This window comes from Tauraco erythrolophus, chromosome 5 (genome assembly GCF_009769465.1).
Source record: "Tauraco erythrolophus isolate bTauEry1 chromosome 5, bTauEry1.pri, whole genome shotgun sequence".
Classification (NCBI taxonomy): Eukaryota; Metazoa; Chordata; class Aves; order Musophagiformes; family Musophagidae; genus Tauraco; species Tauraco erythrolophus.
In genome coordinates this window covers 41,654,388-41,673,433 of record NC_141469.1, presented here as the reverse complement: position 1 = coordinate 41,673,433, position 19,046 = coordinate 41,654,388, and the positions used below count along the sequence as shown (strand labels likewise).

Below are 19,046 nucleotides of genomic sequence, written 5' to 3'. Positions count from 1 at the left end.
TTCTGTGAAATCTACTAATGAAAATCTCTAGTAGTAAAATAGTAGTGACTCTTTGTTACGTGTTTAACAGGAATCTTAAAAAGAGAAGATGACAGTTCTCAGTTGTTACAGGCAGGGGTTTCTTTAGCAGTTTGCTCTGGTTTTAAGCTTTATTAAAGAGCTGAGTAGTGTCAAGAAAAATTATAACATTTTGTTGCTGACATTGTAAGCTATGGAGGCTGTTTCTGGTGGCAGCCCTTGATCTTTTTTCTGTTTGTTACAAAATGTGTAGTGACAGTACCTCAGAAAACAGTCTCAGGTGACTGGTACCTTAGAACATGTGACATTTTGACTTTGACTGATGCTGGTCTAGTATGCAAAAATATGCTCAAAGGAGCCCATTAATGGTACCAACACCTGATGGTGTTAAGATAATCAAAGGAAAGTAACCTCTCAGGCCATGTGTTGATGCCAGTAAGTTGACATGTGATCCTAGCACCCACAACATAACGGTGTGCAGAGCTAGCTCCTTGCATCTCTAGCTTGAATCCTGAACTGTTTTTTCTGGCAAACTAATATATTCATAAGATGAAGAAAACAATAGGACTGTACAACCCAGTGTACAGGGACTTTTTACAAGAGTTTATAGTGATAAGAGAACAGGCAATGGCTTTAAACTGAAAGAGGAGAGATTTCGATTAGATGCAAGGAAGAGATTTTTTACGTTGAGGGTGATGAGGCACTGGAACAGATTGTCCAGAGATGTTGTGGCTGTCCCATCTCTGGAAGTGTTCAAGGCTAGTTGGATGAGGCTTTGAGCAATCTGGTGTAGCAGAGGGTTTCCCTTCCCATGGCAGGGGCGTTGGAACTAGATGATCTCTGAGGTCCCTTCCAACCCAAACCATTCTATGATTCTATAGCCTACAAAAGAAAGAAGCACCTTCTAAAAATATCTATTTCACTCTTTCATGGGTTTCTATTAATTTCTTCAAAGCATTTATGTATCAGTTACCATAAGTCAAGAAAAGGAAAAGGATCAGCTTCAGTCGTGAAGCAAGCATTATTATAACTTCTGCCCTTAATTTTAACAAATAGTTAGAGGGCTAGGTATATGGAGAGAGGAGATGCAGCTGAGCCTCGTGATGGGCCAGCATTGGCTGAAAAGTTCCAACATGGGTTGGCAATGTGTACTATAAACCATGTGAGAGAAGTGAGTGGATAATGATTCATCCCAGACCTCATTAGTGGTATCTTACTGGCTATCACAGGATGTCAGAGGTATTTTTATGTGATCTTACGTTACACTGGACAGACCATTTACACATATTACTTTGAAGCAGTTTTTCCTAAACTTTATACAACGCTTGCATAGCAATCTCTGGAATGAAACTGAATTTCTGGCTGTTCTTTCATCCAGAAAAGCCACAGAAACTTTAACATGATTATGAAATTGGACCTGAAGACTTACAGAGACAATGCGCTTTCTTCGTCCTGTTCATCAGTGAGGCCTGAACATTGTACAGACTCACAGCCACCACCCAAGAGGTCTCATTTCCGCTTTTCTGAGGAAGATGGTATGACAGGCTGACTGGATGCCCATGAAGTCATCAAGGCCAGCTGTGATGTGTCTCACAGCAACGTCAGGTGGATGATACTGCAAACATCCAAGAAGTTCAAATACTATGAATTGGCACTTCAAAAGAAGGAAAAGTGGTAACCGCCCAAATCATTCAAAGGATACTTTGAAATGTGTCCAGGTAGAGTATTGTCTATCAAGACCTCCAGAGTCTTCCAGGTGTTTATTAAGCTACATGTCACAGCACTGTCCTACATGACCACTGGAGATGCACTGCAGGGGCAGCAAGAGCAACTTGTTTGTCTTTGATATTTTCCGCAGTCGGCAAATGCTATTTCAGAAATCCTTGATGGTGCAACAAGGTGCTCTGAGGTGAATTTCATCCTTGTGTTGCTGAGGTCAGATGAGTATGACATAAACTGGTCTTAATTGCAGTAAGTGTGCGAGGCTGAAAGGACTGTAGCTCAGATCACCTTGAAAAATCTTCAGATAAAAGTTTCGCTGAGAATTTTGTCTGCCCTTCAAAAGTGTGGCCTAATTCAGATCTCTAGTTTTTTATCTGTGTAACTCCACTGAATCAGTGGCCTTATGCCAATATAACCCCAGTAAGTAAAATCAGCAGTAGACCATGACTTTACATACATATTTCTTCTAATTAATTTATTTTATTTCATTTGCCAGGACAAAAAAGACCTGGCAACAAACCCAAAATTATTTCTAGGTTTGACACAAGAAAAAGAGAAACTTTTCCAAATTCATCATTTTACAAGTGGAGTTTCTATTTAAATTTACTTCGAGATTTTTGTCAAATTAATGAAAAAAACAGAACAGATGGATATTCTTCAGAAAAAAGAATGAGGCAACTGGAAATTGATGTGGTTTGGTCTTGGATAAGAAAAGCATTATACACATAGCATGAAATGACAGAGCACAGCAACTGTTTTGGCTGCAAAGCCAGTGTGTTCAGTATTTGACATTGCAGGAGAAAAAAGGGTAAAGACTAAAATAAAAATAAATAAATAAATATGGCAGATTCTTTTGTTATCATGGATTAGCAGACCTCCTCTTCTTTGAATACAGAGAAGAAAATATCTTTGTACACTTTGCTCTCAACTATCTACACAGGTAAATTATTTCTTAATTAACAAAGCCAATTTTATTAATAAATTTGTGCTGCTAATAAAGCAGCCAACTCGAATGAAGTTCTTGCCTAAAACTTCCAAGATCCCAATTAACGCATGATTAAGTTCAAGCGGGACAGGCATTCAGGTTTTTGTTTCTCCTAAATGTGAAAATTACATCTGTGATTACCAAGCATTTCATTAAAACAGTGTCCTTTTTTCTGTCTCTTAAAGCTTGCAGGAAGACAATGAGATAATACTGACATGCATGGAGAGAGATCTATCATGCAATTAGCTAAATGTAACAGAGAAATGGTGTTAAAAAGGCAACTCAGAACTGTCTGAACATTAAGATTATTGGCTGTACATTTGAGTAAATCTATGAAAAAAAGGCCTAGAAAAACAAAACTCTCTGATCTTAACATGTTTCATGCAGAAATCCACTCCAAAGGGGAGTCAAGAGTTCATAGCAAATTCATACTCATTTCGTCTGGCAATTTAACCAGCAGACACTGAATCCAGCTCAGCCCGGGACCAGATGGTATTCATCCAGGACTTCTAAAGGAAATAGTAAAATTATTAAACATTATATGTAATCTCTTACTTAGAACTACGTTGTTGCCAGATAAAAAGAATTGTGCAAATGTGATGCCAATATTTAAAAGGGGCTTCAGGGAAACTAAAGCCTTGGAATTACGAGCCAGGCTGTAAGCCTGGCACCCACAGAAGGAAAACTGATGGAGACGGTAATAACAGATAAAAATCTCTGGACAGATGGTCTTCACAGGTTTTGTAGAGGAAAGGCACACCTTGCAGATTTTGAGATTTGAGCATGTAAACAAGAGGATCCAGTTTGTCTCAGGCAGTATCTACACAGTTGTTGAAATCCTCACAAGACATCATTCCCTCACTCAGTCCATGCTTGCTTTTGGTTGAAATTGGTACCCTCTGGTGTCAGTCATTGCTCAGTACTTATCCTTCAACCTTTCATGTCTATGCTCTACACGCTCCCACCACTACGCTCTCCACTCATTTGCTGTCTGCACAGTACGCGACTATGCCAAGGGGCTTCACAAAGCAGACTGCATCCAAGGCAGTTTGGTCTCTTTTGGATTTCTGCTGACCACATGAAGCCTCTGGCCATGGCTGCTGGCCTCAGACTTCCATCCTTTGGCACGGGCTTAGGAAGCATGACTTGACACTGGAGTGGGCCCATACCTTGGGAAGGGGCTAAGTGAGGGGCTCCCACTGTTCAGGGGAAGCTGGTCCTTCACACCTTCCCACATACAGTTGAGACCGATGTGAGAGACATGCACTGTCTGTATAGTGTCTGTTGTAACGACCTGCAGCCCTGGCCAGCCTCTCACCCCCCTGAGAGCAAGGGGGTTAGTGGGACCATGCAGTGGTATGTACCACTGTACCACTGATGACCAGCTGTGTCCAGGACTTCCAGAGGTGAGGAAAGTTCTGCCAAGTCCTCCACAAGAACCTACTGCTCTCTGACAGTTCAGTCTTCTCCACGTGGCACAGTCATGGCAGGCTTTTTTACACACAACCTGCCACTGCCACCAGTGGGCTTGCATTGGGAAGATTTGAATGGCAAGGGGTGAAGCCATCTGCTCACATGTAATGTGAGACAATAAGGACAACAAGCTTGACGAATGTCATCGGAATTTGCACACTAGATATTAGTATGCAGGAAAGAGACTACTGAATTTATGGTAGATTCTTGCATGAAAACATCAGTTCAATTCTCAGTAGTCATAAAAAAAGGCAAATGGAATTATAAGAATTATTAGGAAAAGAACAGAGGAAAAATCAATACAAAACCTCAATATGCCATTATTTAAATCCTTGGTTCATCCTCATGCATTAGCATCTGTGAGAAACTGTAGAATAACTAGAACATACTTTAGACCTGGGCCACGATGCTCATGGAAGGTATGAAACCACTTGTTCACAAGGAATGAATAACCAATCTGTGTTCTTCAGATATGACAAAATCATGGCAGGTACAGAGAGGTTAACTTGAGAATGATCATTCTCAATGATCTCTGTCATGACACAGGATACAGTGCAATAGCCCCAGTGTAATCTCTTTGATTGTAACAATCTCTCTACTTGCCTACCCTCCTGATCACTATCTGTGTCTCCCCCAGATCTCCATTCACTCTGTTTCTTCTCTTCTTTCTAACCAGGTCCTGGAGACTTCATGAAAGACTACGCAACCCAGTTCGGCAAGCCCAGCAGATGATGACAAGTGCATAGTCTCAGATATCATGTGATATCTGATATCATAAATAAAACCCAATCTCTCTGTTTAGTATAACTAAAGTATAGTTCTATATATACATATATGTATATACTATGTATATAGTTTAGTATAACTATAGTATAGTATAGTTATGTCTTCATGGTACAGGAATAACCGAGCTAAAACCTATCAGAACACAAGCAATTAACCCCTCACTCTGAAACTACTGTGGTATGACCAGTATAAAAACTGTAGATGAAAAATGAATTGAGAGAATTCAATCCCAAATTACAACACATCTCTGGTAAAAAGTAAGAGGAAAAACCGCTAATATCAGCCATTCAACACAACTGAAACTGATTTCTCTAATGCAGATGTAATAGAAGGTACCAGGAATCCAGAAAGATCTCTTCCACATTAAGAATAAGCCCAGAACAACGGTTTGACATCTTGTTTACAGAAGGACTCGAACTTCATTACAGGCTGTTTAATTCAGTAAAGGAATTGCTAAACACAATTACCAAGGCTGTGTTTTGCAGCAGGTCAGACCATTATAATAATTATAAATAATTATAATAGCTTCTTTTGATACAGAAAGGTCTCTTAAAGCTCAAAATCATCTGGATTGAATGCTACTTTATGACAGAGGAAAACATTATAAAATTTAAAGACTTCATTGAAGTGAGGCGCATACAGATACAGAAAGCAGGATCAATATCCCAAATGTAAAGGACACCTTAGAAAGGCAGACAGGCTATAGAATTTGGTCTGAGTTGGTTTGCTGCTGATTTTTCTTCTATAGAATGTAATTTTCAAAGAAAAGAGTTGCTGTTAACCAGAAGTTTCGGCAGCTTAGACAAGCCTGCCTCTTGCTGTTGTCTATGAAGAAGAACAAAAAAGCAACCTAAGTTCAGCAGTCCTTTCCAAAAAGCATCTGTTGTTACCTTTCTTGTGCATTACCACTACTAAATAAGTACCTGCCTTGGCTGCCATTTCAGCTCTTTGAGTATTAGAGTAATTTGAAATTGTTGGAGAAAATGTTCAGGAAATACTGGAACAATTACAAATAAATTCAAAACTAAACCAAAAAAATATTCTATGAGTAGTTAAATGGGCAATGTTTGTCATTTCATAGAGGGGTTGATTAGTAACACCCATCAATTTGATCATAGAAAACATATTAAAAAATTAAAGCTGAATTAGACAGCTAAGAGAAAATCAGGTTTTCAGAGACACTGGTACCTAACGTTCAAGCTTACTTCTCAATCAATGCAAAATGGAAAGATATTTTAACTTTTATTTCTTCAACATGATTTTCTCCCATTTTGAGATTCACGAGTGGAAAAATAAACCAGAACATGTCATTCTGGATTCATTTCCTACCAGTGTGTTATACCTTTGAAACTGGAATTGAGTCCTGCTGCACTGAATGTTTTCTTTCAGCTGAAACAGCTACAGATTGTACAGGCTGGTTGCCAGTTTGAGTTATTTTGTCTCAGATTTTTAAAACCTGCAAGAATCTGTAAAAGAAATGGAAACAATATAATTAATCTGCTAAAGAAAAGATAATTTAGAAATTAGAACTTCAGATGTAACTTTTCTGTCTGCTCTCCTACATACCCATTCCTGTTAACGGTGCTATAAAACAAGGCTGGAGAGACTGGAAAAGGAATCCAGGCCTTCCAGTCTGTGTATATCAACTTTAAGGGGTCCAAACCTGTTATTAGGAACCTGTTATTGCTCTGTCTAACTAGAAGAGATACTTTAAAGTTAGATTTGTTTTCAATTGAGTTATAGTAGGGATTCATTTATAATATTAATTCACGTTTTTGGCTACAAACAAGCTGTATACTGAAGGTTAAAAGCCCATGATTTCATGGAAACAACAGAGAGGACGATGTTTATGTATTCAAAAAGCAGAACTCGGAAGAAAGCGTTTCTTTTAAACAATCAAGATTGTTGCATTTTACACTAATTCATAACTAATGTGTCAGAGTTTATCAGTTCATCAAGTTTGTATTCCAGTTGTATACAAGTCCTTGCACTGAGAAAATGTGTAGGCTTTTGCTCATATTGACCGACAATTCTAGTATGGTACTTTCGTAAGGTTTGATCCAAGAACATTGAAATTAGTGAGTCTTTCTATTGACTTACTGGGTTTTGGATCAGGCACGTACAGCGCTTTCATATGAAGTTAGCACTTCACCAATTGAGATAAATGTTCCAGCTCTTGTTTTTCTGAGCTATCCAGTCTTCAGTTTGCTCCAAAAAATGTGGAGATAAGAATTGTTTTCACAAAAGGCATGCAAAATCTTCACTACGTTTTTCTCTTCTGTGCCCTTTTATTCAGCTACTCTTACCGCTGTTAACGTTGTCGGTCGAGAGACTGATTTATCACTCTCATCACTCACTGGTTGTGATTTATTGGCCACGGTAATACAGACTCCCTTTGAGAAATATTGCAGAGACGTGAGCAGAAGCAATCTTGCAAGGGGTTAATGCTGTAATCTTTTTCTAGCCTGTTTATAATCCCAACAGTAGGCCAGTAACAGAAGAGGGTGGATCTCAAAAAGTACCGGAGGGGATGTGTGCGTGTGTGGATGGGAGTGCATACGTGTGAGTGTGTATGTGCACGCACACTTGGCTTTTCTGAACTGCCTTGTGTGCCCCAGGAATAAATCTTGTTCAGCCTGAACAGGACTCTGTGCCGGGTGTTCCTGACGGAGACAGTTAGAAGAGCTGCCTCTCTTGTATTTCTCCTGCAGATTTCATTTAGAAATGTATCTGTTTACTGAAGGAATGGGCAGATAGTTACAAACCCACCCTCTTCTTCATCAAAGCTAACCTGTGGATACTGAAGAATGGAAATAGTTGATGCTAACTTCCTCGGGAACGGTACCAATATTACTGCTTTCCTGTGTGATATCATCGTAGAAAATGACACTTTTTTCTGTGTGGACAATCCACCTTATTCTTCTAAAGGTATGTAGAGAAAACAGATTTTTTCAGGCAGCTTTAGTTCCAGCTGGAAGGAGAGATGCTATGGAAAGAAACACGAGGCTTTTTCTGACAGTGAGTGCAAAATCCACTGCTTGCTGATAAGTTAGGATGAGGAACGGACAGGAAAGAATTTAGCATGTGCTGGTTTTCCAAGTTAAAAATTCAACTAGAACAAAATATGGATGTAATGGGAAACGAAAACAGTATCGCTATTGGGTACAAAATGCAAACAGCTCTGCTAAGGACTTGGGTAACATGGTTTTTACTCTTTAAGCAATTGAATAACCATGGAATTATCTGATCTGATACCACTTATGAAAGTGATTAAATACGAAATTATAGCACTCTGAGGGTGAAAAAAATCATCCATGTATTAAAATATTTTTGATTGCTGTATCATTTCTTAATTTTGCATAAAAGAGGAACTCCCATGGTGAGTAAGTGGTACGCACTAAGCAGCATCAGCAAAACTGCTTTTAAGAAGTTGTATTTGGCTCTCCAAACGTACATTATGTTGCATGTATTGTATTTTAATGTTATGCAGTTCAGGCAGATCAGAATATGTTGAAGTATTTCAGAACTTCCACTGATTTTGCATTGATGTAAAGATATAAACCTTAGTAAAACCAAATATAGAAAGGGCTTTTTACCTTTTGAGGAAAGGGTGAAACATGTAATACTAGTCTATGAGCTGTATACTGCAGAACTGATTTTTCCTTGTGACAATTTTCAGATTTGCATCAGATAATTCGGATTCTGCTGTATTGTTTGATATTCCTGCTCAGCATTTTGGGGAACATTCTCGTAATTACAGTGCTGATAAGAAACAAGCAGATGAGAACAGTCACCAATACGTTTCTGCTGTCACTAGCAGTCAGCGACCTGATGCTCTGCCTTTTCTGCATGCCATTCACCCTCATTCCCAACCTGCTGAAAGATTTTATTTTTGGTAGCGCCATTTGCAAAACTGCCACTTATTTCATGGGTAAGTCTTGGAAGTTTATACTTATTTCGAAGACAGACTAACAAGATAGGTGAGAAGGTCATTAAAGACCAGTAAAAAGCTGATTGTTTCCATCTGCCATTGAACCGTTACCAAAATCACGAAGAAACAACTTTGTAGTGTGAATCTTCATGGTTCTGGTTTCCTCGGTCTGATCCAGCAAAACATAGGGCCACCGCTGAATTTTAACAACACACAGGAGTGCTTTGCTGGATCACGTTAAGTGAGAAGTATGTCGCATGAGCAACTTTAACGAGGAACCCGCCACATGCACTTGCTTACCCATCACTGATGGAGTTATTAGCAGTGTTCAGATCACTCATCAGAAACGACAGGGTTGCACAGCCCACTACGGGCAGATTTTGCCGACAGATTTTTGGTAGCAGTGATACATGAAAAAAAATAGGCCAAAGTAGGTGTCATTTGCGGAGCTGGAAGTTAGAGCAAGTGCTTTTTGAGAGCAGACCTGGTGTGATCAGAGCTCACCAGGAGATCACAGAATACAGATACGGGTTTTAGAGGCTGACTTTAAGCACCAGCACTTTTGTATGCCTTGCCTTACCCTGTTTGATTGCGGAGCCAGGATTATGTATTTCTGTGTAAGTGATTTTGTCTCACTTCCACTGTGCATTTGCTTATTTCTTAAAAAAAAAAAAAAAAAAAAAAAAAAGAGAGAGAGAACATTGTGTAGAGGTTTTGCTACCTTGGGAGACCCTTGGTTAACTACAGAAACTTTAGCTCCCCTTTCAACTCGTGTCCTTGAGAACTTTGATGTAATGTACACAAAGTGTGCGAATGGGAAATCAACATCTTTTTGTAGATAAACTCAGTAAAACTAAAGGCCATGTTTAAACAATTCTAATGAATTACTGCCATAAATACGACAAAAAATTACTGAAGCGTTGTCATCCTCCTCTTATTTCACCCTGTATAGATTACTTTATGAAAAAATCCAGTGAAATATTTTCAAACATGATGGTTTTTGTTATGAAAATGTTTTATTTTAAGAACCAGAATGTGGATATTTCCCATTAGCAATTCAGGTTAATAGAGGCTTCTGTCGTCAAACAGACACTGACATCCATTGTATCACCTATGCTCTTAATCTCTCACGTTACGATGTAGGAAGACTTATTTTAAATTACAGATAAATTGTGTAAAGCAAGCTGTAAAGATATTGGCATTTTATATTTTGACCCACATTAGAACATTCACGAAGGCTATTAAATGAAAGCTCATTCAGTGAAATAAAATTTGTGACAAAGTTAAGAAGAAATATTTATAATCTTGCAGTGATAAACTAGGGCACCTCAGTGACAGAAATACAGACTGCTGTGTTATATTTTATAATAGATGAACAGGAGAAATTAAGGGCACTTGAAGGACAAAGATCTTGTTTCATGACTTCATTTCTCCTGCTTTGTAACTCCTTTAGCATCTAATTAAAAAAGTGGTAACACATTTAATTCTCTTGAATGAGAAAATCAGATCACCAGTCAAGCAGGGCACTTAGAAAAATTAAAACAATAGAAGAGGGACTATGAAATTCTGTATTAAAAGTATAATTAACAGCATAAATCCCACTGATTTCAAAAGCTTGTTTGAATTTCAGTGCAATTACTGAAGTATATAAACCACAGTAGCAAAGAGAAGAATTAGGAGGAAAAGAGTCTTTTCCCTGTTATCAGAATGTCATAGTTTGAAGAATGAATCTTTTATCTTAGACTTCTGGAGTTAGAGAAGCAGAGAGCAGAACCATCAGTCTGGAGACTTAGACCTATTGCCCACACACTCTTTGCTGACTTAATCAGTATGATATTTATAAATATTTTAGATTATAAATAGCTTAGTATATTTTTAATGTTATATATGCACACAGAAAGTTAGCGAGACTGTTTGAAAATAGTATGAACATTTAAAACAAGAGAATAACCTCTTTCTTTGTTTTATATATATAGGTGTCTCTGTAAGTGTATCTACATTCAACCTGGTTGCCATATCTCTGGAGAGATACAGTGCCATTTGCAAACCTCTGCAGTCCAGGGTCTGGCAGACAAAATCTCATGCCTTGAAAGTGATTGCTGCTACCTGGTGTGTTTCCTTTACTATCATGTCACCATATCCAATTTACAGCAAACTGGTACCTTTTACCAAGTATAACAACACCACAGCAAATATGTGTCGTCTCCTTTGGCCAAGCGATGTCATTCAGCAGTCTTGGTAAGACATAACCAACTGTTAGCAAATGTATAATTGTCCAGTGGAAAAAATGGGATTTCATGATAGCATGAAGACTATTGAAAATCAAGTATTAACCTTCAGCAAACATTTACTCTTCTATCGTGCTTATTTGAGTAGTAAAAAAAAAAAAAAAAATTTAAGCTCCTTACGTTTTGACACTTGCATGACTTTTCCCAACATGGCAATGATTCTCACACCGCGGTCTGCTAAGCCCCTACTGTTGCCGTAAAGAAAGCATCTGTCACTCTTCAAGTAGGAATGCTGCTCTCACTTAAGTTTATACATAAACTTAAATATTTTCAGAGAAATCCTTGGTTAATCTTTGAAAAGCCCGGACACATGCAAGTGTCCATCTGTGTGCAGAATATAAAAACTTTAAGAGATTGCAAATGCCTTTCCTGAGAACGGAACCCTTTTGGTGGTCATTTACATAGAATAGGGACAGAGAGATGAAGGGAGAGACGGTGCTCCAAGTCCTACACGTCCAGGCAAAGTAAACAGTAAAGCTATCAAGCAGCAATATTATTTAGACATTGCGTCCTTTCACGATGACTAAACACTCTGGCATTGCGAAGACATAATATTTTTTTGGCTACTGAAGGTCAATTGGAACTAGGAACAAGATTAAAGTATGTACCACCTCAGGATGGTGTATCCACAAACATGACAAATTGGTTTTATTGCTTTCGGTAGTGCCAGCTATTTGCCAGTATGAGTACGGATGAGGAGGGAGGTTGCAGGGTGAAATTCTCTTCTCTGTGGTGTTGTCACAGATTCCCAGGCGTGTTAGTGAGTTTGCACCAAAGTCCCGGAGAGCAGAAGAGTTGTAGGCTTGTGAATGCACTTAAACAGAATTATTTCCCCAACTTGTAATCACATTGGAGAAGCTGCCTAGGAGAGTAACAGATGTGCAACCAGGTAAAAGCTGCTTCCTTTAGCAAAGCGGTTGCCGGCTGTGGAATCCCTCCCAGGGGCTTTGCATGGCCCCAGGGATGAAAGAAATCCCAGGTCGTGGCTGCTCTCTCCCTGCCCATGTGTGCCACGACCCTTGGCAAGTCAGATCTCACTGAAGTAGTGACCACCAGTACCAGGGGCTCCTTTGAGAATCAGCAGCTCCTCATTTGGCTCCTGCAAGGCAATTTTTACATCATTCAAAACTACAGGGCATCCAACGCTCCTCTAGTTACAGCAGAGAGCCCCACTTCATGGGCAGATACCTTCTATATTGTCTAACCACTAAAGGAGAGCCTTTCCCCTCTGGGCCTTTGGAGGTTGGGTGGTGGATGTTTTGCAGCCATGATAGCCTTGTTCCTGCTGTACTAGAGGAAAACAGAGGAGAAGAGGTAGGAAGCTTTTAATTTCCAGCGCTGCCAAAATGATGTTTCGTATCAGCACGAAAAAAATTCAGAAAAATCTTAAAATCCTGCCCCTCCTCCCCAGTTCTCACCTGGAGAAAAAGAAGTTTTTCTGGATTTGTCCTGTTCTCTGGTCTCAGTTTGTCTTTTAATTCTTTAGGTACACTTTCCTCCTGCTCATACTCTTTCTTATACCTGGGATTATAATGATGGTCGCATATGGTCTAATTTCTTTGGAACTCTACAGAGGAATAAAATTTGATGCCAGCCAGAGAAAATCTTCACGAGGTAACAATACTTTTAGGTTTGTTTTGTTTTTTTTTTTAAGTTAGAGTTGAAGATACAAGTGGTGATCCTGAGGTTACTAAAAGCAAATATCTCTATTTGCAAAAATGATCATTATGGTCAGTTATGGTTGTGAACCTGACAGATACATTTGTTGATTGAAGTTATTCTGTTATTCACTAGCAAATAATTCCTCACCTATGGCTTGTTTACAAAGACTCTGGGCAGGATACATTAAATTTCTGATTTGTTTATTATAGAAATACCGAGATTTTTTTTTTGCGGTTGTGGATGAGGACAATTTTTGTCAATAAAGACCACAATAAAAATTGTCAAATTAAGATAGCAGCATAGAATTTTGAAAACTATCTTCAGTGAATACTTGAGCAAACAATATTCTTACATATTTTGCATGAAGTTGTGTAGAGTTAAGATGTAAGAATATTGGGAGATAGCGGACACAGAGCAGCTGGTACATGACTGACTCAGAAGTAGGCCAGTGCCGCCTTTGCAGCGGTCGTTCAGTTGTGAATTATGTTATAGACTTAGACTTAGACTCCATTCTTTGTTTTTTTAAATTTTGAATCACTGTTCAGAGATATCTTACCAACTATTCAAGCACTAATTTATGTGTGCAGAAAGAAAAACAAGTACCTGCAGCGCCAAATACGAGGATGGAGATGGATGCTACCTCAACAAAACCAAAAGAAAAAGGAAAATGCCGTTGCAACAGCTCTCTTCTACTAGCCACAGCAAAATAGACAGGGTGAGAAGCAGCAGTTCTTCTGCCAACTTAATGGCTAAGAAACTAGTCATCCGCATGTTGATGGTGATAGTGATTTTGTTTTTCCTTTGCTGGACTCCCATCTTCAGTGTCAATGCCTGGCGCGCGTTTGACACCCCTTCAGCAGACCAGCATCTCTCGGGGGCTCCTATCTCCTTCATCCACTTGTTGTCCTACACTTCTGCCTGCGTGAACCCTATCATATACTGCTTTATGAACAAGCGTTTCCGCACGGGTTTTCTAGCTACTTTCACCTGCTGTGCAAAGCAAAAGCCCCCTGCAATACGGGGAGAGGTTGGTGATGAAGAGGAGGGGAAGACAACAAGGGCTTCACTCTCCAAATGTTCTTACACACACATGAACGCATCTGCACCCCCCTGAGCTGTGCCAGAAGAGGCAACAAGTGGCCCACAGAAATTCAATGATCTGTCATCTGATCTCAGAAAGTGACTGTGGCATCAGCTGAACATGATTTAGTTCTGAGGTAATGAAACACTTCAGCTGACAGTAAACGCAGTGAGGATTTTATGGGAAATGGATGCTATCACCGTCTGAGCTTTATATCACTTTCCCTTCAAAAGTACAAAGCAGGAAGAGGGCTCTTTGAAGATAAGGGACTTTACAAAAAGCCTTAGAAGGTGCTCTATGTGTCAAAAATTCTCCTGTAAAAATTGGTGTCCTTCACATCAACAGTCTCACTCAGTTTTTGACTGCAGTTCTGAGTTATCTCTTAAAATTTCTGAGATGCTAATAGATTCTCCTCAAACATGAATACACGTATTGCAGTCTTCTCTTCCATAGCTATGCCTCATAATCAAAATCTTTCAGTTACATTTGTAGTATTTTTCACATTATTTTAGCTGAGCTAATACATGTTGAGATCATTTTGGTGTCACAGTCAATTAAAAGAAGAATTTTGGGGTGGGGAGAATGGGCTTGTCCACATGAAAGTAATGCATTTAAGTGAAATAATTTAATCCTTTTTTATATATATAAAATTAAAATAAATATTGGTGACTTTGTGAATGAAATGCATTCTTCACTTAGGCAATAACCTAAATTAATATAATTTAATGTATTTTTTGTTTAAATAAACCCCAAGAACAAGCACAAAGAAGTGGCTTTCTTCTGTGCAGCTTCAAGCATGCACACGTGCAAGTGGCAGGGTCTTAGATGAGCCTCAAAGGCTCACATGGAAATTGTCACACTGGGAAGCACAGGGATAAACACTTGGGATAAAGAGAGAGAGGTGGTTTTACAAAAGACAGAGGATTGAAGACGTAAGATGATGCCCACGCCAGTCACACAGTTCACAAATATATTCACTGCCAGTCCCAGCACGGTACTGCCCACATGGAAGTAGAAGCCATTGGATGTAGAAAGGCAGCAAGCGCAGACACAATGAGCAAAGGTTGAAAGACTTTGTCAGAAAATACAGTTTTTCTAAACTTTGGAACAACTCTTTTCTCCAACTACACATACTTATAAACAGACTCAACATAGAAAAAAAAATTTGAATGATGTAATTATTGGTGGTTTATTGAGCAAGGAGTCCAGCCTCTTTCCTGAGCAGCGCACAGGTGAGCGTGGGTGTTTAGGTCATGCCCTTTGCTCTTGGACCTTGGCAGGAAAAGTTATATCATTTATTTTATTTTGTGAAAATATCCTGTTGGAGATGCTTCTATCTCCTAGCTGAATCAATATCATTCAAAAAATTTGTTATTAGACAGAGATTAAATGTGAGCACAGTGTGGAATGTAGATGTGGATATTAAACATAACCCCTCTCAAGCTTTTTAATCAGGAAAATCTGATCTCTTAACAGAATGATTTTAAATTGGAAATATAGTCTGATTTCCAGGCACCCAGATCCATGTTCTGCTCTCAGTTATTGCCTGAAATGGTTTACTCGTATAACTTAGCACACAACTTCGGCTATTATTTTTTTTGCATCCAGCTTTTCCACAGACAGGAAATTAAAAACCAATTCTAAACGCGATTTATGCACAACCCACAGAAGCAATGTTTTGCCTGCCATGTTAATGAAGTAGCACCCTTCCTGGAGCGGGGCTGAGACTGCTGACATCGATCTGACCTTTTGCAAATACTCACCAAATTAAATGATGAGATTTAATTCATAACAATGAAATGAAAACTTTATTTCACTTAAGGATGCAGGATGAGCCCCTCTACAAACCTGTCCTGCGTGTTGAAACTGAAGGAACAAACTGAGCTGCTTTTGGATTTATGCAGAACAGTGAGAGCAGAAAAAATATTTGTGAAGTATTTTATACCATTTGAAAGTCTGGCTTTATTATAGGACATAGTTTAAAAATTGTTACTGAAGTAAAAAAAAAAAGAAGTACCACATTTTAATAATATACTGGATGTGAATATTGCTGACTATGCACAGTATAGTGAGACAGCCTGCTTCACAGCTCTGTGTGCACTTTAAAAGGCAAATTCCTTTTTGTAGATGTAGATTCTCCAGTACCTTTAGAGCTTTCGTAGCAGTATGTGCTCTGTTCACCTGCTCCCACTGATTTAGTCTGAGGACAGTGGTTTCAGATGAAAGGCAAAAACTATTTTCAACAATGCCTTAATCAGATCACAGCCCCCCTCCAGTACCTGTGGCTGAAAGGAGCAGAGTCTCTGATTGATTCCCTGCTTGTAACTACCAGGGAGCACAATTTGGAGGTGACGAAGTGAAGGAGACAGGAGAGGAAGATCCTAATGGAGCAGCGGTCGGGCAACAATCAGGGAAGGGTTAGAAATGTGCCGGAACAGACACGTTTCCTTTTGCCTTAGGCTCGTCTGTGCACGTGTCACCTTCCCCTCCGTTGCCCTTATGCACCATTTTGCTTTTTAACCAACACGTTAACTCTTTGACCAAGCTCCCAAAGTCACAAGCTTTAAGCCAAATTCCAGCAAGGAGAAGGAATTAAGTTTTTAAAATGCAGTATTGCTATCCAGCCATTTTGTCGCCTTCCGCCCTGGTCTCCTAGCACAGGAAATTTCAACCTTTCTGCAATCTGTATGCATCTTAATGCCATTTTACCTGATCTGCATTGCAGAAGTCATGCCTGGCTCTGAATGTTGCCTTTTCATTGCTAAAGAGTCTTGGAATCCTCCCAGCTCCTTTAATTCAGATACTGCTGTACCTTCAACAATGAATGTAGGTGGAATAAACATATAAAAATAAAAGAGCCCATGAAGTCTCCTTATTTTAACATCAGTTTATAGGGGTTGAGGGGAGAAATCCTGTCCTAAAAGTCTGCTTCTACAATGGGCAGTACTTAAAGGCAAACTGTTTCCCAGGTGCAGCAGACAAATGGCAAAACAATAAATTTCAAGTGTGCAATGCCCATAAATCTCTGAAGTTTCTCTCTTCTTCCCCATTCTTTCCTGACTCCCAGGGTTTTTTTTCCTCCCTTTGTCTTTCTCTTATCCGTTTCAGCTGCATGTCACCATCTTTTTTTCTTCTGTATCCTTGCCAGTCTCTAGTTTACTTTCCCCCACCAACAATTGCTAGATTTTTTTTTTTTCCTCTTTGACAGGTTTATTTTCCTTCTCAGACTTACTTTCCCAGAAAGCACTCTCATCTTCTTTTCCCCGTATCATCTCTGGTTGACAGCCTCCTGAAACACTTTGCTCCAAGCAAGATATCCTGCCCACAACGCAACAGTTCTGCCATCGCCTCTTACAGCCCTACGTCTGAGTTCACACATCGTCTCTTTGGCACACTAGCTCCTGGCACACTCAAACATCAGCATATTCCAGTCCATAAAACAAAACCAAAGCGCTAAATCACATCTAAGACTTCCTTTGCTACTTCTGTCATTATTACTTGGAACCTCTGTTATTAGGGCACGCTTTAAGACAGATGCCTAGAACACTGCTAAATACAGCAGTTGTTGGGGGGTCAAACTAGGGATATATATCATTGCTGCTGAAGCAAAATATGGGTGCTCAGAACGAAAAGCCACATGTGGATATGAAACTGCAGCCACTACAGGTTTACACTCCCTTACCCGAGTCGTGACCTCTTTTCCGACATGGTCAAGCCCTTCTTGGCAAGGTGGTGAGGCTGTCTGGGGTCCCGCTGGCTCCTCCATCCCCTCCTGCTCCTTCTGTCTTCGAGCTTGGGAACGGTGCAACCCTCGTTCATGCATCGTGGCTTGTCACGACACTTTTCTGGCTTGAAATAGATTATTTCAGGATAGGACGATACTGAAATAATACAGTACGATACAGAAATATTGCGGCCACAGCATAACAAATAGACACACACTGGCACAGTTACCAACAGCCTTTAGCAGGATTTCCCCAAAAAGCAGAGGCTTGCTCAGACCACGCACACAAGGGCACTAGGGTGGAGCGGCTGATCTGAAGATAGCTGCCTTTTGTGGGACCTCACAGTCAGAGGCTGCCAGGAAAATCTCGATAAACAGCCATGTAGTGCAGGGTATAACACTGCTAGTGTTCCTGAATCGGAAGTAACCTACAGTCAGATACACTCGCTCTGTGCACAGACCAGAACGTGGTAGGCGTTTACAGACTGCAGCCAAACCATCTCGTAATATTACAATCGTGATGGTGAATGCAATTTTTAAATTATTTTTTTCCTCATGAAGCATTAATCTTGGAAGTATTCATTTAGGTGCTGAGAAGATTTTAATAGCTACTCGCTTCCTTTGCTTTCTTAGATACCCGTTTTTATATAGCTGATGCTTTTTTATATAAATCAAGATATATAAACTAAGAGTGTCTTCAGATTCAAGGACTGTACTTAATTTCTCTTCCATTTCTCAGACTTTGGTAAACATGTCTCTTTTTTTTCCTCAGTCCAAATTGAATGGATGTTGAGCTAAACTTAGAGGAAAGCGAAGGAAGAAAAAACTTAATTGCTTTGAACAAGAATTATATGAAAAAAAGAGGCTGTAATAAAAAGATTACAGCATCAGAGAGAGGGTGGTAGAGAGTATATAAAAAAAAAAGGTTGGCATTTTTGGTGTGTGTTTTTTGTTTTGTTTTGTTTTTCCCCCCACAAAATGTCTTGCTGTTCCATTTAAAATATGACACAGACCAACCAAACCACACTTCACTCAGGTATGCATATAATAGGTCAGCAGTTAGCTCACTCTCTGACCATAGTTTTCTTATCCATTTTCCTATGTGCATTATTCATTTCTGTTAAACAGCTCCAGCTTTTTATGCACAATCCATCCCTGGTTCTTATCTGTTGCCTCCACATCATAGGAATGTTTGCCTTAGAGATGCCAGAATTTCTAAGTGGTTTATAAAAAGATCCATTTCTAGCATTACCTTTTTTTCGCCTCCTGCAACACTTTTTAGGCTGCCTTGGGTACCTACCAAAGAAAAAAAAAAATGTAAAGGAAATGTTTGTGAATTGTAAAGCTCCTGCTTTGCTTGCCTAATGGCAAATCAT

General features: G+C 39.4%; 1 protein-coding gene across 1 annotated transcript; it reads left to right on the top strand.

The window, feature by feature from the left end:
* Nucleotides 1-7,791: 7,791 nt before the first annotated feature.
* Nucleotides 7,792-13,979, top strand: CCKAR (cholecystokinin A receptor). Its single transcript, XM_009992691.2, has 5 exons — nucleotides 7,792-7,912; nucleotides 8,664-8,915; nucleotides 10,892-11,153; nucleotides 12,690-12,817; nucleotides 13,453-13,979. Exons 1-5 carry the CDS (start codon nucleotides 7,792-7,794, stop codon nucleotides 13,977-13,979), a joined length of 1,290 nt encoding a protein of 429 aa, XP_009990993.1.
* Nucleotides 13,980-19,046: the final 5,067 nt, after the last annotated feature.